This window comes from Mustela nigripes, chromosome 16, assembly GCF_022355385.1.
Source record: "Mustela nigripes isolate SB6536 chromosome 16, MUSNIG.SB6536, whole genome shotgun sequence".
Lineage (NCBI taxonomy): Eukaryota > Metazoa > Chordata > Mammalia > Carnivora > Mustelidae > Mustela > Mustela nigripes.
This window is the reverse complement of record NC_081572.1, coordinates 58,738,332-58,757,472: the sequence shown is the minus strand read 5'-3', so window position 1 is coordinate 58,757,472 and position 19,141 is coordinate 58,738,332. Positions and strand designations below refer to the sequence as shown.

At 64.4% G+C, this 19,141-nt stretch overlaps 2 protein-coding genes and 1 pseudogene across 9 annotated transcripts; 2 read left to right on the top strand and 1 right to left on the bottom strand.

The window, feature by feature from the left end:
- Window positions 1-119: 119 nt before the first annotated feature.
- LOC132003270 (spidroin-2-like) lies at window positions 120-895 on the bottom strand (annotated as a pseudogene).
- On the top strand, window positions 279-14,798 carry CAMTA2 (calmodulin binding transcription activator 2). 8 transcript variants are annotated; one of them, XM_059379670.1, is made up of 23 exons: window positions 279-367; window positions 1,666-1,760; window positions 1,967-2,070; window positions 3,153-3,220; window positions 3,300-3,435; window positions 3,953-4,039; window positions 4,214-4,367; window positions 4,619-4,753; window positions 5,259-6,199; window positions 6,796-6,922; window positions 8,296-8,430; window positions 10,012-10,127; window positions 10,648-10,832; window positions 11,133-11,211; window positions 11,310-11,532; window positions 11,623-11,900; window positions 12,752-12,948; window positions 13,155-13,338; window positions 13,473-13,544; window positions 13,661-13,681; window positions 13,839-14,056; window positions 14,179-14,253; window positions 14,367-14,798. In XM_059379670.1, the coding sequence occupies exons 2-23, from the start codon at window positions 1,730-1,732 to the stop codon at window positions 14,428-14,430; spliced, it is 3,630 nt and encodes a 1,209-aa protein (XP_059235653.1). In that variant the 5' UTR covers window positions 279-367; window positions 1,666-1,729; the 3' UTR covers window positions 14,431-14,798. The 8 variants fall into 8 exon arrangements, with proteins under 8 accessions (XP_059235653.1, XP_059235645.1, XP_059235647.1 ...); XM_059379662.1 differs by lacking the exon at window positions 279-367 and adding an exon at window positions 837-946; XM_059379666.1 differs by lacking the exon at window positions 279-367 and adding an exon at window positions 838-946 and having other exon boundaries at window positions 3,968-4,039; window positions 13,839-14,026.
- Window positions 14,799-15,118: 320 nt separating this feature from the next.
- Window positions 15,119-18,665, top strand: SPAG7 (sperm associated antigen 7). The gene is made up of 7 exons (XM_059379695.1): window positions 15,119-15,292; window positions 17,345-17,412; window positions 17,634-17,722; window positions 17,833-17,917; window positions 18,032-18,121; window positions 18,204-18,360; window positions 18,466-18,665. Exons 1-7 carry the CDS (start codon window positions 15,208-15,210, stop codon window positions 18,573-18,575), a joined length of 684 nt encoding a protein of 227 aa, XP_059235678.1. The 5' UTR covers window positions 15,119-15,207; the 3' UTR covers window positions 18,576-18,665.
- Window positions 18,666-19,141: the final 476 nt, after the last annotated feature.

The window sequence follows — 19,141 nt, the reverse complement described above, 5'->3', positions numbered from 1 at the left end:
CTGGCATTAAAAAGCAAGCGAGTCGAGCCCGGAGTGTCTCTCTGCCGGGGGAGCAGTGATGGAGAGGCTCGCGGGGAGGGAGGCCGCCGTCCGCTCCTCCAGGACGCAGCTAAAGTGAAGTCGGACTGGATCCCGCCGAGCCCCGGGGTCCCCGACACCCCGGAAGCCTGCCCCCGGCGCGCCGCCCCGCCCCCCAACGCGGCCACCGCCCCGGGCTGCCTGGCTGCACCCGCCCCCCCGCAATCCCCTTAACGGGGAGGCCCCGCCCCGTGCGCAGTGACGTCGGACGCTGCTGTCAGCAGGCGCGGGGGGGGGTCGGTGTGGGGTAGAATGGCCGCTGCCGCCGTCACCCGCGGGACCCCGGGAGGTAAGAGCCGGGGCCTCTCCCCGCCTCTCCGCCCCCGCGCCAGGGGGCGCCGCTCCGGGCCCGGCTGCGGGCGCGCGGCGCGGCGACCCCCGCCCCTCCTCCGGACTCGCCCCCACGCCGGCTCCCGTCCTCCTCCCCCGCGGCAGGGGGCGCCGCAACGCGCAGGGCCCCGCGGCGGACCTGCGGCGCCCGCACCGCCCGGGGACCCCGCGCCCCGGGCCCCGGCCCGGCCCTCGCCGCCGCGCGCCCGCGGGCTCTGTCCCGCGGCGTCTCTGGAGCGCCGCTGCGTGCGGGCGGGCGGCGGACCCTCGCACGTCGGGGCTTCTCCGAGGACCCCCGCCCGGGCCGCTCCGCAGCCTGGCAGCCTGCCGGGCCGGGACTGCGCACCTGCGCCCTGGGGCGGAGTCCTGACCCCGACCCGGCTGCCCTGCACGCAGCTCGCGCGGACGGGCCGCCTCCCCCCCACCGCGGACACCTGGCGGAGCCGGGCTCCCGGAGCTCGCGCGGAGAGCATCCTCCAGCTCCCATCTGCTCCCGCGGGAGGGTGGGGGCTTGGGCTGGAGCCGGAGTGTGGATGGGGTACGCTGGGCCCGGAGGCCGGTGAAGCGGAGGCGTTTGGGCAGAGCGCTGGTGGGGGAGGGGTGCAGAGGGCCGTGAGCCTCCAGTGGAGCATGGGTTGTCCTGTGGGTGGGAAGCCGGGACCTGGGTACCCGGCCCGGCTTCGGCCAGGCCGTAACCAACCTGGACGACAGGGAGGAGGTTGCGCCCAGTCGTCAGATCTGCCCGCCCTTCGGCAAATATCAAATTGGGGAGGAACCCAGGGTGTGTCTTTTAAGGCCCGGCCCTCCAGCAGACTTAGATCTCCTGCCCTTCCCTCAGCATCCAGGCTCTCCTTTGCTGACCCAATCTCCAAGGATCAGGTGCCCGAGTGCCAGCCCCCCCCCCCCCGGCCCGAACCCCACCGTAGCCCCAGGGTCTCCGAGAGTCCCTGGTATAGGGCCTGGGAAGCGCCAGCTCTGCCAGCCTCCCCCCTCCCCCACCCCACCGGTCTCTTCCTGATGACTGTGGGTGGTGTCCCTGGTGTCTCCCCACTCCTGCTGGCTCCTGGCACCCGGGTCTCCATTCTCCCTCTCGTCCATGCCCAGCTCTACTCACATCTCAGTCTGACCCCTTCCCCCTGCCTCCTCATCTTTCTCGGACATCACAACCCAGTTTTTCCCCACTTTTCCAGTTCAATCTTCTTATCCTGGGTTGGGGGGGGGGGGCTTCTGCCATGATCTTGTTCTCTCCCTTCCCAGCACAGACTCCCCCTCCCCCCGGCCCCTCAGGCCGGGGGTGACCTTGCCCCCTGGAACCCTCACCATGAATACCAAGGACACCACCGAGGTTGCCGGTGAGTTCACAGCCCAGGTTCTCAGCCCTTCTTTCTTCTGGCTATGGTGACCGTCAAATTCTTGGGTCCCTGCTCTCCTTGTCCTGGTTCCAGGTCCTTCCCCCCCCCCCCCCGCCCCCCCCTGTGCTTTGGATTCAGCCCTTTGCCCTGGGCTGCCAAGGGTGTCAGAGGCAACACAATGCGCCCTCCCTTCTGGTTGTTTCTAGAGAACAGTCACCGCCTGAAGATCTTTCTCCCCAAGAAGCTGCTGGAGTGTCTTCCTCGCTGTCCACTGCTGCCTCCAGAGCGGCTTCGCTGGAATACAAATGAGGTTTTCCAGGGAGCCTTGGGGCATAGGGCCTGGCAACATGGGCTGGAGGAGGGTGAATGGGGGTCTTCCTAAATGCAGAGCGCTGCCCTAAGCTCCTTGGGAGTCATGGAAGGGGTGTAGGGACCTCATCTTGGAGGCACTCACCAGCACATTTGCCTGGGTCAAAGTGATAGCAAGCAGCAACAGAATACTTCTCCCAAGCTGAGTGCTGTGCTAAGTCCCCGACCTAAGTCCTTCAGCAACCCTGTGGAGCAGACGTTGTTGCTCCCCCTGTGCTGGCAGGAGGAAACGGTCTCCCTCGTGGGGTTCAGTGAAGTCTGCAGCCTCTGCTTTTGACCACCGCTGATGCTGGCTCCTTCTGGAGGCACGGTCTTTGTGCTACACACCTTCTGTGCGCTCCCGACACACACACACACACACACACACACACACACACACACACACGCGATGCTTCGTGTGTCCTAGGCGCTCATCATCGGCTGGAGTACTTTGTTAGATGAAAACCGTCAGCAAGAGGGCACATGTGGGTGTGATTGTTGCAGATGCAGGAAGGGCCAGGGCAGGGAGCAGGGCTTGGTGGAGATCCGGGAAGGGATGTGGTCCGTGGGATCACTAGGGTGTCCAGGCTCAGAGAAATGAGTGCAGTGCAATCAGGTCTGGGGGACACGAACACTCAGGAGCTCGCGGCTCAGGGCATGATCAGAGAAGAATCTGCAGAATAAGGGTAAATAGTGGGAGCGGGTGCTGGCTTTGTCCCTGGTCTGGGAGAAGCTTGGACTCAGGCTGAGGAATTCAGAATTCCTAGCAGTGTCAAGCCACTGAGGTTTTCTGAACCAAGAAGTGGGACAAAATGGGATTTGGAAAGCAAAATCAAATGCGTGGAGGATGGAGGGTTTGGACGGCTGTGGTTGAGAGGGAGGGAAGGAGAGATTAGACTCGTGTTTGAAATGGAGCCTGGGACCCAGGAGGGCGGCAGTCCTCGCTGGGAGCCTCCACAGGCCCCTGGAGCTCAGAGGAGTTGGGGGGGGGCCTGCCCCAGCCTCTACACGGGGACCCCCAGCTGAGCGCCCCTCGTCCTACAGGAGATCGCATCCTACTTGATCACCTTTGAGAAGCATGACGAGTGGCTGTCCTGTGCCCCAAAGACAAGGTGAGCGGGTCTGTGAAGGCAGGCAGTGGCCGGCCCGGGATTCCCACCACGGAACTCAGGCCAGCCCTCCCCTCGCCAGGCCTCGGAACGGCTCCATCATCCTGTACAATCGCAAGAAGGTGAAGTACCGGAAGGATGGCTACCTGTGGAAGAAGCGGAGGGACGGGAAGACCACGCGCGAGGACCACATGAAGCTGAAGGTCCAGGGCATGGAGGTGAGGCGGGCGTGCAGCGGTGGCCGGGCTGCTCTCCTCCGTCCTCAGCCGGGCTCTGGCCCACCTCCTCCCACCCTCCGGGCCACTCCTCCCTTCTCACTCCCATGGTTCAGCCCCGGGGGTGCCTCAGCCATGTGCCACCTCCTCGGACCAGCCAGCTTTCCGGGACTTGGGCACCCCCGGGGGCCGTCCAGGCCTGTTTCCCTCAGGGGTTCAAGTGCTGAACCTCGGAGCACAGGGGTTTCCCCCACCAAATCACTGCTCCAGTGTGTCCTCGCCCTGCTCTCTGACCTCGCAACAGTCCCTCCCACCTGTCCTGTCGGCCCGCCTTGTAAGGCCCTGGCCCCACTCTTCCTTCCTCTCAACCCCAGCTGAGTGCTGGGATGGGGAGGGTGTGTGTGGCGTGCAGGTGGGGGTGGCAAGGGTGGAAAAGGCGCTGGTGGAAAGATGGGGCTTCCTGCAAAGGGACGGAACAGAGGAAGAGTCGGGGAGCAGACGGGCCCTCCCCCCACCCCAGCCTGTCTCCTGGCAGTGTCTCTATGGCTGCTACGTTCACTCTTCCATCGTCCCCACATTCCATCGGCGCTGCTACTGGCTGCTGCAGGTGAGGGGGGCTGGGGGCTGGGAGATGGACTGAGGGCCACTGGGTTCTGAGTGGGAGGAGGAGCTTGGGAAATGGAGGGGAGTACTGGAGGATGGAGGGCCTGAGGGTGGGGGGAACTGCCTGGGAAGAGAGCGGGGAACTCCACCGTGCCCTGTGTGTGCCCCTGTTCTCCAGAACCCTGACATCGTGCTTGTGCACTACCTGAACGTCCCGGCCCTGGAGGACTGTGGGAAGGGCTGCAGCCCCATCTTCTGTTCCATCAGCAGTGACCGGCGCGAGTGGCTGAAGTGGTCCCGGGAAGAGCTGCTGGGGCAGCTGAAGCCCATGTGTAAGGGGCTCCCAGGGGGGCGTGGGCTGGCCCTTGGGAGCAGAAGGGCTCTGTACCCAGCAGCGTGGGGTGAGCGGCTCCCTCGAGCTGGGGGTGCTACCCGGAGGGAGTGAGGATTTCTGGCGTGTCCTGAGGTCTTGCAGTCACGGAGAAGGGCTGGAGGACGTTGGTGAGCTGTGAGGCTGCTGGCCGGAAGTCCCTGGTGCTCAGGTCCCCCAGCACGCCCCCCGCCCCCCACAATGGTCTTCCAGTTCATGGCATCAAGTGGAGCTGTGGGAACGGGACAGAGGAGTTCTCTGTGGAGCAGCTGGTGCAGCAGATCCTGGACACGCACCCCACCAAGCCTGCGCCGCGAACCCACGCCTGCCTGTGCAGCGGGGGCCTCGGTGAGTGAGCCCTGACCCTGGGACTGTGCTCCTGCCTGGCTGCATGGCGCTTCCGGCACCTCAGTCCTGCCAGGATTTGCATGCCGGTTTGCGTGTCTTTTACATATCGGAGACGGAGGGGCGGGTGCACAGAGGCCTTCCAGTCTGGGCACACAGGCCTAACCCAGACGCCATCTGCCTGCTGTCCTTCGCAGCTCCCCGCTGCAACAGTTTGAGTGTTGACGCCCAGACTTAGCTTAATCTCTCGCTGGTACTTCTTTTGCCGTGTGCTTGTGTCCCTCAGGCCTTTACCTGCTTCTCTAATTTCTCCCCCCAGAGCCCCTGCCTCCTGTTTAACTGGGTGGGGGCAGGGGGCACACGACACAACCGCTCCTGCCTCCCAGTGGCCACAGGAGGTAGTACACCTCCCATGCAGGACCCAGTGCCTGGAGGCTGAATGGAGGTTGCTGGGAAGGGGTGGTCCAGGCGGTGGAGAACCATGGTCCTCCCGCCCCTTTCACTGCAGGTTCCGGAAGCCTGACCCACAAATGCAGCAGCACGAAACACCGCATCATTTCTCCGAAAGTGGAGCCCCGAGCGTTAACCCTGACCTCAGTCCCCCATCCCCCTGAGCCCCCTCCGCTGATAGCCCCTCTTCCTCCGGAGCTCCCCAAGGCACATACTTCCCCTTCCTCTTCTTCCTCCTCCTCCTCCTCCTCTTCCTCTGGCTTTGCAGAACCCCTAGAGATCAGACCTAGCCCTCCCACCTCTCGAGGGGGTTCATCAAGAGGAGGCACAGCCATCCTCCTCCTGACGGGACTGGAGCAGCGGACCGGGGGCTTGACGCCCGCCAGGCACTTGGCTCCCCAGGCGGATCCTAGGCCTCCCATGAGCTTGGCTGTGGTTGTAGGCTCAGAGGCCTCTGCCCCACCGGCTCCTCCCAGCCCTGCCTTTGACCCGGATCGTTTTCTCAACAGCCCCCAGAGGGGCCAGACATACGGAGGGGGGCAGGGGGTAAACCCAGACTTCCCAGAGGCAGAGGCCGCCCACACCCCCTGCCCTGCCCTAGAGCCCGCTGCTGCCCTGGAGCCCCAGGCAGCTGCTCGGGGTCCCCCTCCTCCGCCAGGAGCAGGTGGGAGAAGAGGAAACCGCTTTTTCATTCAAGATGATGGCAGTGGGGAGGAGCTCAAGGCCCAGGGGGCCACCCCACCCGCACCTTCACCCCCTCCTTCACCCCCTCCTTCACCCGCCCCCCTGGAGCCAGCAGGCAGGGGAGGTAGAGGGGAGGCCTTGTTTGGAGGAGCTGCTGGGGCCAGCGAACTGGAGCCCTTCAGTCTTGCATCATTCCCAGACCTCATGGGGGAGCTCATCAGTGACGAGGCTTCAGGCGCCCCTGCCCCAGCCGCCCAGCTCTCTCCTGCTCTTAGCACCATCACGGACTTCTCCCCAGAGTGGTCCTACCCGGAGGTGAGCCTTGGGCCCCAGCCCATCCTCCATCCCGCTCACCAGCGCTGCCACCTGCGTTTCCCTATCTGCATGGCGGCTTTGCTCTCAGCCCACCTGTCTCTATAGACAGAGCAGAGCGTAGTTGCTTTCCTTGTCTCTCCAGGGAGCCTCTCCCCGACTCCCCGTGCCCACCCCCCACATGCTGGGTATGGCTGTGAGTCCCCCAAGAGCCCTTGATATGGACTTGGGGAAGCCGAAGGTCTGTCCCCTGCAGTGAAGTTCTGCTCTCTGCTGCCCCAGAGAGCAAGAGGAGGCGCCTCGGTGGGAGGACAGTGGGAGCCCAAGGCAAGGGCTTTGGCCCATGACCACTGCCTGCCAATCAGCTGGTAGCTTTGGGGGAAGCAGTGAGTTCCCTATTCCTAGCAGGAGTGCTGGGAGGAGGGGCCAGGCTAGCTGACCTAACCCTTCGGGGTCCTGCCCCATTCCTGTACCCCAGAATCTAGCACAGGGCCTGCCGCACCGCAGGTGCTCCCTGGGGGTCTGAAGTCAGGATAAATGAACGAGTGAATGAACGCCCAGCGGGGCTCCAGTCACAGGACTTGGCTTTGTCTCTGCAGGGTGGTGTCAAGGTGCTCATCACAGGCCCCTGGACAGAGGCCGCCGAGCACTACTCCTGTGTCTTCGATCACATCGCTGTGCCGGCCTCGCTTGTTCAGCCCGGGGTCTTACGCTGCTACTGTCCTGGTACGGGGGTGGGAGTGCCCCGGGTAGGGGCTGACTTGTGGGCCCGGGAGCCTCATGCCCCCACACAGGCACAGGAATCGGCTGTGTGTCAGAAGTCTAGGCTCTGGCGTAAGCAGTCTAGTCCTGAGCAGACTGGCAGTCTTGGAGAAATCTCCTTTCTCCGGTCTGTGGCCTCCCTCCTGGGAGGTCAGGCATTTGAGCGGGTGGGCCTCCACTGTCGCTCCAGGCCCTCTGGTTGCTTGGAGTCGGTTTCTAGTTCCAGTGCAGGGAGGTCTCGGAGCATGAGAAGGGAGACACATTGGTCTCCCTTGATCAGTCTTGGACTAAAGGACACTGTCTCCTAGACCTGGACTGTCCAGTATGGTAGGGTTAGCCACATGGGCCCATGGAAATTCAGTAGAAAAAATGAAAACGTGAGATTCAGCTTCTCCAACACAGCAAACTCATATTGTTTTGTAAGATTTTTTTAAAAGGTTTTATTTATTTGACAGAGAGACATCACAAGCAGGCAGAGAGAGAGGAGGAAGCAGGCTCCCCGCTGAGCAGAGAGCTCGATTCGGGGCTTGATCCCAGGACCCTGGGATCATGACCTAAGCCAAAGGCAGAGGCTTCAACCCACTGAGCCCCCTAGGCGCCCCCAGCAAACACATACTGAAGGTTCAGTAGCCACACGTGGCTTCATGCTGCCTTGCTGGACAGTACCAATCCAGAACGTTCCCGTCGTGGAGGCAAGCTCTGTTGGACAGCATGGTCTAGAGATCATTGCCAAGGCTTGCCTCTGCCCTTCTGCCCCCAGTTTTGCTCCTTACCTGCACCCAGCAGTCACTGCTGCTCTGGGACCACAGGGACCACCAGAGTGACGGGACAGATTGGCGGTCTATGAGTATGTCCTATTGTGACAGCCTGGTCCAGCGGTGCCTGAAAGGCAAAGGGAGACCAGGGAGGCTGGGTGCTGGGACTTCTCTCAGCCCACAGTCTGGGGACTAGTGCTTTCGTCAAGGCCATAGACATGAAGAGCCCAGACACAGCTCTCACTGGACCCTGCTGGAGAGTGGCTGCTTCTCTCTCCCCGATCTTGGTAACAGGCTCATGACCCTGCCCCAGACCTTGGGGGATCCGGCTGCTTCCTAAGCAGGGGCATCTGTGGACCCTCAGCCTCCCAGGCACCCTGGGCCCAGCCCGCAGCAGGTGTTAAGTTCTTGAGTGATGGGAATCCGGCCCCAGGTGGCACCAAGGACACGTCAGCCAGGGGTGTCTCTGCCTCCAGCAAGGGTGCAGCACAGCCGACTGTGAAACAGTCGTGTGCGGCTCTCTTGCGGGGCCAGAGAAGGAGCCAGGGAGAGAGACTGTGTCCCTGACCCTGTCCCCCCCAGCCCATGAGGTGGGGCTGGTGTCTCTGCAGGTGGCAGGCCGGGAGGGGCCCCTTTCCGCCTCTGTGCTCTTTGAGTATCGAGCCCGCCGGTTCCTGTCACTGCCTAGTACTCAGCTTGACTGGTTGTCATTGGATGGTAAGTACCCCGTGTGGGGCCCAGCATTGGAGTGGGGCGCACTCCTAAACACCCCAGGACTCCAGTGGCCTTTTCCCAGCTCCTGCTTCATGCTTCTAAAGGGGCAGCCACTGTCCCTCCCATCCCCTCCCCTGGGAATCCTGGAGCCATCTCTGTCCCAGCTCTTGGCCTGTCCTCTCTGCCCCAAAAATGGGACAGAGCCAGGCCAGGCCAGGAGGTGGGAGGTGGGACGGGGTCTGGAACAGTGTGCGTGGGGGTCCGAGTGCACAAGCTTGCACGTGTACTGAGGCACATGATTTCAACTTCCTTTCTGTTTCTGCCTCTGCCTTTGAGGTAGGTGTTTGCAATAAGAAATCTGGGGTAACAGGCACAAAGTAGAAGACTGATCACGTCACTGCTCTGTGACGTTCACCTTTAATATGCTTTAACACGCTTTCCTGTAGAAACACGCATGTGCGCACACACGTACTTACACGGAGACCCACGTGTTCCTGTCCTGGTTCTCCCTCCCGTGGCCAGCTGGGGGTCCCCCTTCTCTGGGTTTCTCTCAGTTGCGCTGCCGCCCCCCTCCATCGCAGGACTGCTTTGCCTCAGGAGCCCTTGCCCCCTGCTGTCTCAGCCTTGGGGGGCCCCTGCCAAAGCCCTGCCCCACCACCCTATCTCCCCCTGGGGGGTCTTCTCTCTCCCTGGGCTTCCCTATGCCCCGCACCTGTGCCCTCACCTGCCCCACTCCTTCCCAGTGCTCCTTTGCCACATCTCCCTCCTCTTCTGTCCCTTCTGCCCTTCACCTCACCGTCCACACTCCTCCTGGCCATCAGCTCCAGGCCCTGAGCCTTTTCTGTCCTGCCTCTTAAGCAGGACATCTCCAACCTCCAACCCGTTGGGTGCCTGTTGTCCTGTGGCTCCCATTCCCTCCCGCCTCCCCTCCTTGTCCTCACGTGATCTCAGGAAGGAACAGATATGGCTTGGGGTGTGCGTGTGTGTGTGTGTGTGCGCGCGCACACGTGCTCTTGTGCCCAGGGTGGGGGAGGAAGAGGAGGAATGGACATGGCGATCCATCTTTGTCACCTCCAAGCCCCGCCATGCTCTCTATGGACAGCTGCGGGGGGCCGGGAGGAGGGGGTGGTGCTTCTTAAATCACAAGCCCCAAGCTCACTTGGGCAGTAGACGGCAGACAGGAGGGGCCCCAGAGTCCTTCAGCGCAGCGTGGGGGACAGAGATCACACTGGGGCAGGGAGAGCTGACGGAGGGCTCACCTGGAGGGCTGGGTGTGTGAGCGTGTGCACGCGTGAGCGACCTGGGGCAGCTCGGGGCCGCACGTTGGGACCCCTGCCCCATCTGTGTTTGGAGGAACGGGGTTTTGGTTCCAGATTCTGGTGCCCGGTCCGCGGGTAGCGCTGTAGGTCCTCGTTTCAGGCCTGCATCCTGGCTGGGCTGCATGCAGGGCGAGGGGCCCAGGGGCTGTTCTGGGGAAGAGTAAAGACCGTGGTGCCTCGTCTTCACCTCTCGGGTCTAGCCGTGGTGGCACAGGTGTCCCCTGCGCCTGCCTGCCGCTCAGCCTCCCGTACTGCTTCCCCTCAGACAACCAGTTCCGAATGTCCATTCTGGAGCGGCTGGAGCAGATGGAGAAGCGGATGGCGGACATGGCAGCAGCCGGACAGGCTCCCTGCCGCGGTCCTGACACGCCTCCAATCCAGGTACCTCCGTGGGGAGGGAGGTCTGGGTGGGAAGCCGAGGAGGGTCTCCCTGGAGCAAATGGCTCTGCTGTGGGACTCGCTTGTCCCTCCTGTCCCCAGCCTCCTCCTCCCTGACGTCACCCCGTGGCAGGAGCGGCTATTCTGGGCGCCCTCTTGGCATGACAGGCCACAGACGACAGACTATTTCTGATCCGAAGCGGGTGGGGGTGAAGGTGGGGGTGGGGGAGGGGACAGAGAGCCTGTGGGCCCGGGTCTCTGAAGACGTGGCCGGGCCGTCTGCAGGCACAGCACTGACCACAGCCAGCGTGAAGGGCACACACGGGCATGGCTGTGTGAGGTCCGGCTGCCACAGCTGCTGAAGGAAGTGAGCTGTGGCGTGGGGAACGTCAGGAGCTGGAGTGGGAGGCCTGGGTGGCGGAAGCCTGGACAGGGAGGGGAGAGGACAGGTGGGGGCGGCCCAGACCATGCCAAGCCAGAGGCCGGATGCTCAGGTCTCTGCCTAAGGGGCTCTTCTCCACAGGATGAAGGCCAGGGGCCAGGCTTCGAGGCTCGAGTGGTGGTCCTGGTAGAGAGCATGATCCCTCGCTCCACCCAGAGGGGCCCTGAGCGCCTGGCCCACGGGAGCCCCTTCCGTGGCATGAGTCTCCTGCACCTGGCCGCTGCCCAGGGCTACGCACGCCTCATTGAGACACTGAGCCAGTGGCGGTGAGCAGGGCCACAGGGAGGCAACCAGGGCCGGGGACCGGGGAGGGCCCAGACCACCTGGAGCCCTGCCAGGAGGGAGCTGCGGTCGCTGTGGTTGAAGGGCCAGGAGAGGGCTCACACTCCGGGAATTTCAACACTGTGGCCCCATCCCCCTACTTGGGACTCTGAATGTTGGGGCTCCTCCTGCCCTGTGTCTCTGCAAGCACCCCCTACCCATCTTGGTGCTTCTGGACAGCATGCTCCCGTGGCACCTGCCCTTACCCTGACAGGGCTCTGGTGTCCCTGTCCCAAATTCTCCAGGAGCGTGGGGACGGGGAGTTTGGACTTGGAGCAAGAGGCTGACCCGCTCAATGTGGACCACTTCTCCTGCACCCCGCTGGTGAGCACGTGTGGGCCGCTGCCTGGGGACAGGTCTCACAGGGGAGACCCAGCCAGGGAGGCCCCAGGCCTCACTTCCTGCTCCCCACCCCCTTGTAGATGTGGGCCTGTGCCCTGGGCCACCTGGAAGCCGCGGTGCTCCTCTTCCGCTGGAACCGGCAGGCGCTGAGCATTCCCGACTCCCTGGGCCGGCTGCCCCTGTCCGTGGCGCACTCCCGGGGTCACGTGCGCCTTGCCCGCTGCCTGGAGGAACTGCAGAGACAGGAAGCTTCAGCTGAGCCCCCGCTTGCCCTGTCGCCACCCTCCTCCAGTCCTGATACTGGTGAGGCTCCTTGCTGGTCTCTCTAAGAGGAGGCTGCAGGTGGGAGGACAGTCGGGCGCCCCCTACCCTGGCTTCCCCCTCCCCTCACAGGGCTGAGCAGCATCTCCTCGCCCTCGGAGCTGTCAGAGGGCACCTTCTCCGTCACGTCTGCCTACTCCAGCGCCCCAGATGGTAGTCCTCTGCCAGCCTCCGAGACTGTCCCTGGCCAGCTTTCCGCCGGTGGCCCCGAGGTCCCCCTGTTCCTCATGGACTGTGAAACCACCAATGCCCACGGGCCAGCCCCCTCCCCACCTCCTCTTTCAGCAGCCCCAGAAGGTGGGGCTGCCCCTGAGGAAGCAGATGGCCCGCCGGCTGTGGACGTGATCCCGGTACGCCGCCGTCCGCGGATGGACGGAGCTGTGAGGGGTGCGGGGTGGGGGGGTGCGGCGCAGACACTGAGCATCCCGCAGAGCAGAAGCAGTGTCTGGCTTCAGCTGGGAAGAAGGGGTCGGCTGCCTTTGTTTTGGGGACAGGCACAGGAACCCTTTGCTTAGCACCGCTCAGAGCTTGTGACTCCGAAGTCATGAGGCATCAGTTTTAAAAATCCTGGGGAGCAGCCCCTGCTGATCCGCGAAGATACGGGGTCCTTGGGGATGCTGGGCAGCACGACGGAAAGAGGAGCAGGGAGGGCAGCACGGGTTGACGGCAAGGATCCTGGGGGCTGGCAGCACCTGGGCTGCTCAAAGCTGGGATGTGCCTTCCCCAGAGAGGCTGCCAAAGTCCCCAACAGCTTCAGGAATGGCAGAGAACCGTGCTGCACGTGGCCAGAGCAGTGCACGGAGCCATGGAGGGGGCCTCCGGGGCCTGCGGTTGTAGGCCTGGCCAAGCCCATGGGGAGGGCGTGATGGGGGGCTGCCCAGGAGTGGGGGGCAGTGGGTAGTCAGCCTGGAAGGCCAGGGGCTCTGTCTGCTCAGTTCCTGCATCCCCGTCTGGAGCAGGGCCTTCCTGTCCTGTTTGCTACAACGTCTCCACACAGAGGGCCGCCATGCACCCACACAGGAGCCCAGGGAGTATAAATGCAAAAATCTGCGAAGTGGGGAGCCAGGACATCCACCTGCGAGGCCTCAGGCTCTGGTGGTGACAGGAGTGACAGGAGGTGGACGTTGGCTACAGCTGTGGCTGGGCGGGAGCACCTGGCAGTGGGGGCGGCTGGGGACTCAGCAGCTTCTCCCTCATGCAGGTAGACATGATCTCGCTGGCCAAGCAGATCATCGAAGCCACGCCAGAGCGGATTAAGCGAGAGGACTTCGTGGGGCTGCCCGAGGCCGGAGCATCCACGAGGGAGCGGACAGGGGCCCTGGGGCTCAGCGAGACTATGTCCTGGCTGGCCAGCTACCTGGAGAACGTGGACCATTTCCCCAGCTCAGGCCCCCCCAGGTGAGCAGCTCAGGAGAGCAGCATCTAGACATGTCCTGGGCGGATGGGAGCAGGGAAGGAGCCTTTCCCGAGCCACAGCTCCACTGCAGCTCAGGCACCAGGGCCTTTGAGAAGAGATGGAACAGGTCCCTCTCCATGCCGTCGCCCAAGCTCTGCCTTCACAATGGTTCCCTCCTCGTAACCTCCCTCTCCCTGTTCCCCTACAGCGAATTGCCCTTTGAGCGTGGGCGCCCGGCTGTCCCTCCAGCCCCTTCCTGGGCAGAGTTCCTGTCTGCCTCAGCCAGCGGCAAGATGGAGAGTGATTTCGCTCTGCTGACGCTGTCGGATCACGAGCAGCGGGAACTGTACGAGGCCGCACGCGTCATCCAGACGGCCTTCCGAAAGTACAAGGTCAGTGGGCCGGGGGGTCCCAGGATGTGCATGACAGCAGTCCAAGTCCGGGGGAGACTGGGCTCCTGGCCAGTGGCAGGACAGGTCAGGTGAGCACTGGGGGCCCCGGTGCTGACTCCCTTGTCTCCCCCCAGGGCCGGAGGCTGAAGGAGCAGCAGGAGGTGGCGGCGGCTGTGATCCAGCGCTGCTACCGGAAGTACAAGCAGGTGAGAGCTGGGTCTCCAGACGGCGGCCCGCAGGCACCCGGTGCACATGCACCCCCATCCCTCACCCCCACCACGCGGCCCTGCCAAAGCCCTAACTCCCCTTCTCTCTCCACAAGCTGACCTGGATTGCGCTTAAGGTATTAGGCCGGAGGTCTGGGTGTGAGGTTGTCCGTGATGATTCAGCTTCCCACGACCGTGTGGACTAGAGGCTTACACCAGCTGAACCTGGGGGTGACCCACAGGGGTTCGGGCCTCTGTTCCTGCAGTTCAGTCCCTGCCCCTCCGTGTCTGCAGTTTGCGCTCTATAAGAAGATGACCCAGGCGGCCATCCTGATCCAGAGCAAGTTTCGAAGCTACTACGAACAGAAGCGCTTCCAGCAGAGCCGCAGGGCGGCTGTGCTCATCCAGCAGCACTACCGCTCCTACCGCAGGCGGCCCGGGCCTCCCCACCGGCCCACAGGCAGCCTGCCCGCCCGTAGCAAGTACGGCTGCCCGCAGCCCTGCATGCCCAGGTCCACCACCCTGTGCCCACTCCCAGCCCAGCATCCGGCCCCTGCGTCTCCCTCGAGGGTCAGGGGGCTGAGGGCGAGGGTGCTGGTGTGCCACGGCGCCTCATCCTTTCTTCTGCCACCAGAGGCTCCTTCCTCACCAAGAAGCAGGACCAGGCAGCCCGGAAGATCATGAGATTCCTGCGGCGCTGCCGACACAGGTGCTCCCTTCTCTGGAGCGGTCCCCGGGGTACATGCACGCGCCGGCGCCAGCCTCCCCGCGGGCCTCCCCCCCCACCGCTGGTCTCTTGACTCCTTCCCCTTGTCTCTGCAGGATGAGGGAACTGAAGCAGAACCAGGAGCTGGAAGGGATCCCCCAGCCCGGACTGGCAACCTGACTGCGCCCCGCCTTCCCCAGCGCTCTGGGGGCCGCTTCTGGCAGTCTCAACAGGGAGAGGCCTCTCCGGGGGAGGGGAGCCCCTGTCGGCAGCTGTCCCCGTCCCTAGGTCTCCCCCATGGGTCGCGACCCCGCTTCCGCGTCCCCCGCCCCGCAGACCCGCGCCCCCGCCTCCCTGCATCTCCCGCCGTGACGTCCGGAGCCCCGCCTGCCCCTTCTCCGCGCTCCCCAGCCGCCAGCGCCCGCCTCGGCCCTTCCCGACTTGCCTTATTTATTCGTTGGACGCGTCTCTGAATGTGCCCGCCTCGGCCCCTCCCCCGCCGCGCGCGGCCCCTCCCCCGCCGCGCGCCCCCCCACCCCGACCCCGCGCGTCGGCGCGTCCCCTCCCTCGGCGGCCGCGGGGCCCGGGCCGCGGGGGGCGTGCGGCGGGGTCGTTCGGTGCCCCGCGCGCCCGGGGAAGGGGCCTGTACATACTGTAACATACAGAGGAGAGTGAAGAGTCTATTTAAGGCGCCGCGCGAGCGAGCACGGCGCGGCGGGGCCCGGCCGGCTCCACGAGCACGTCTACGTGTGCATGGGCTCGGTGTCCACGCGCTGCCATTAAACTCCGCTGCACCAGCCAGCCTCCCGCCTCTGTCTGCACTCGCCGGGGGGCGGGGCCGGCGGCGGGCGGGGAGGGGCGCGGGCGCGGAGCGTGCCGCCTCCGACGTGTTTCCGGCCTTAAAGGCGCCTCGCCCTTCCCTTTAAGACGCGCCGCCCCTCCGCAGTCACTCCCAAGATGGCGGACCTGCTGGGCTCCATCCTGAGCTCCATGGAGAAGCCGCCCAGCGTCGGGGACCAGGAGTCTCGGCGCAAGGCCCGAGGTGAGGACCCCAAATCCACAGCCGCCTCTCCTCGCCCAGTTCTCAGGGCCACACTCTCGCCCCTTCGGACGCTGCCGCCTCCTCAACCTTGAAAGACCCCTCACAGGCCCCTACGGAGACCCCCGGAGTCCCTAAAAGGGCTGCCGTCCCGCCCGCTGCCCTCAGCGGCCGGTGATTGGCTGCCCGGACCCCAGCGCCAGCCTCCCGCCTTCTTTCCTACTGGCCTTCCGCGGTCCTTGTCTTTAATTCGCCGTCGGGCCCGCCCGTCCGCCGCTGTCCGGGTCTGATTGGCTGGCTGCCTCCAGCCCCCTCCCACCCGCTCCTGGGCCCACCCGCTCCTGGGCCCGCCTGCGGGCTGGGGGGCCGTGTCGGCGGGCCACACCCCAGCCGCCTTGCGATAGGCTCCGCAGCACGGTCTACCGCAGCCTCTTCGCCCCTATTGGCCCCCTCCCTTTCGGGGTCCGCCTACGATGTCTGGCCCGACCTTCCTCGGGCACACCCCGCCCTCGGCGCCTCCGATTGGTGGGGCTGCGCCCCTCCTACCGCTCTCCCCGGCCCCTCCCGCGGCCTCGCCGCCCTTCCCTCGTGGGCGGTCGCCGGGGCCCCGGTGCTGCAGGGCCCCTCTGCCCGCTGGAGACACGAGGGCGCCATGGCCGTCCGAGTGGCCGCCGCCTCCCCGCCAGGTTACCCGAGCGGCCCGGAGCGGGCCGGGGCGCACCGGGGCGGCCGCGCTAGGGGCCCTGGCGGGCTGGGACCCGCGTCCTGCGTCCGGGAGCGCGCAGTCCGGACCGCGCACGGAGCGGTCACACCCGAGTTTGACATCCCCCAAAAGGCGTAGTCCGGGGGCCGACGGGACCTTCAGCGGGGCGGGAGCCGCCCGCCCCTTTGGGCAGAGAAACGTGTTCGAGGCCTCCAGGCGGGCAGCACGTGGGCGCTTTGGGCCGCAGCCGGACCCGGAAGCCGAGGTGCAGAGTCCAGTCGCTTGCCTGAGGTCCCAGGGTTCCGAAGCGGTGGGGTCGTCAACCGGCCAGGACTGGCGAACTGCGGTGTTTCTGGCTCACGTTCTTAACCTTAGTCGGAGGCCACCTTCACAGACGCATGGGGAGACCTGCAGGCCAGTTAGAGCAGTCAGTGGTCTAACTGGTCAACATAGGGGCCCTGGGGATAGGCTCTGAGATGAGACAGAGGGGAGCCCCCAGGCCGCCTGGCCACATCAACCCAGAGGGACTGGTGGGGCCTGAACAGGGTCCCTGCCTGCAGCGGCTCCCAGTCCATCAGGCAGGCAGATGAGGCGTTGCACTGTCGCTTCTGTGCATACGCTAGAGCGCGTCTGTGACCCCAGCGTGCTCGGGCCCTGGGGGAGGCAGTGACAGCTCAGACTCTTGGTGGGTCTTGGTCTGCATGAGGAGGAACCACAGGTGCATAGGCACGGAGTGGTTAGGCAAACGGGAAGTGGTCCGGGGCAGCGGGTGGGCCGGGTGGGCCGGAAGCTCAGGGATTCCAAGTGGCAGGACAGAGGGGAGGGGGGCGCCAAGACCCAAGCTGGTGGAGCACCCTCGCAGCTCGCCTTGGACATCTGCAGCCCCAAAGAAGCCGGGTGTCAGACCAACCATTGCGGTGCCCTCCTGTCAGTGCAAGTGAGAATCGGGGGTGTTACAGAATATAGGAAGTTCAATAATTTCTCCTTTCCTGGGGAGACAGTGTCATGGGAAGCTCCTGGAAGGCAGTGCTGCTTCTGTTCTCAGCGCCCCAGTGGTCTCAGGTCTCCATGCGTCGTGGGCATGAAATAAATGCTTGTGAACCGGGTTTCCCACTGGGGCTGGGAAATGGGGTCAAGCATGGTTCTCCTCCTTGTCACTCCCACTAAAGCGTGCGCTTTTGAAGGGCAGGCTTCGTCCCAGTGTCTGTGCCAGGCAGAGTGAGTGCACGGACGTCTGGGGAAGAAACACTTGCCCGGCTCTCCCAGGGCATGCCAGACCTCTTGTGAGGCCTCGCAGACGCCGCCGCCCCTCGCTGCAGCCCCGGGCTCATGCTGCTGTTTCTCTCCCCCAGAGCAGGCTGCCCGGCTGAAGAAACTGCAGGAGCAAGATAGACAGCAGAAAGCGGAGTTCCGTAAAAGGGTGAGCCGCTGGGCCAGCAGAGGCAGCCTCGGGGAGGACTTCTAGAAGTTAGGGTTGGAAGGTTGAGGTCTCAGGTTTTCCCAGGTGTGTGCAGTGAGAAGCCTGGAGGCCAGTGGCATGGAGGCTGGGGAAGGCGTAGGGGGCGAGGCCCGCTGGCGCAGGTCAGGAAAGGGGTCCTGGGGTGGAGCCATGGATCACGTCCTCTTCTTCTGTCTCCCAAGATGGAGAAAGAGGTGTCAGATTTCATCCAAGACAGCGGCCAGGTCAAGAAAAAGTTCCAGCCGATGAACAAGATAGAGAGGAGCATCCTGTGAGTGTCTCTGGGCTACGGGAGGCGTGAACAGGCCCACAGGGCCCCTGAGAAGTGGGTGCTGGGCCCCGGCAGCCCTCCAGACTCTCCCTTCTGGCCTCCCTTCCCAGACACGATGTGGTGGAAGTGGCTGGCCTGACGTCCTTCTCCTTCGGGGAAGATGATGAGTGTCGCTATGTCATGATCTTCAAAAAGGTGAAAGGCCCGAGCGCCCGCCCTTCTCTTTCCTTTCCAGCCTGTGCCCCCCCGAGGGAGAGGCCGGATGCAGCGTGGGTGTGGAGCCTGACCCCGTGGTTCCTTTATCCACAGGAGTTTGCGCCCTCCGACGAAGAGCTAGACTCCTACCGTCGTGGCGAGGAGTGGGACCCCCAGAAGGCCGAGGAGAAACGCAAGTTGAAGGTGAGCTCCGCCCGGCAGCCTGGCCCCGGGAGGGGTTGGGGATAGGCCCCCGAGCGCTGGTGCCTCGTCTTTGCACCCCTAGGAGCTGGCCCAGCGGCAGGAGGAGGAGGCAGCCCAGCAGGGCCCCGTGGTAGTGAGCCCCGCCAGCGACTACAAGGACAAGTACAGCCACCTCATCGGCAAGGGGGCTGCCAAGGACGCGGCCCACATGCTGCAGGCCAACAAGACCTACGGCTGTGGTGAGGCCCGTGGGGGCGGGCGGCCGGGACAGGGCTGTGGGAGGTCAGGGGAGGCTGTGAAGCAGGGCTCCTGGGCCCTCCCCACACTCCTCTCCCACCCCGCAGTGCCTGTAGCCAACAAGAGGGACACGCGCTCCATCGAAGAGGCCATGAATGAGATCCGGGCCAAGAAGCGGCTGCGCCAGAGCGGGGAGGAGTTGCCGCCCACCTCCTAGGCGCCTCGGCTCCCCGGGGCAGGGCAGGGCAGGGGGCAGGGGGACAGGCTGCTGCTACTAGAACCCATCCTGGAGCCCCCCCCCCGCCCCCCGCACCACCTCTGACGGCGTCACTCGGGCTGGGGGGCCTGTGTTTGACACGTCACTGTTGGAGCTTGGACGTGTGCGTGTGCTCGTGTGTGTGCGTGCGTGTGTGCGAACGCGCAGGTGGGTATTTAACGTGTATTATTCCCCCTTTTCCCTTGAAATTTTCTTCCTCGTGGGGCTGGGATGACTTTACGTTCAATAAACACAGTTTGACCCAATGTCCCGGTTTGTTTGGCCAGAGAAAGGTGGGTCCCAAGGAGGAAGAGGATTCTAGGTCGAACAGTATAAAATGCGGGTGCCGGCCAGGCACGGCCAGACGCCGCCACTTTCCTGGGGGAGGTTTACAGGCGATCACATTGAAAGTGTGCACTCGCTGAGCACAAAGGGCCCACGGCTTTGGCTCCTGGTCTCTCCGGTCAGGGAGGCTCTCTGTGCCTAGGTTTCCTCACACGTAGGATGGGGAGGGAAACCTAACCCTT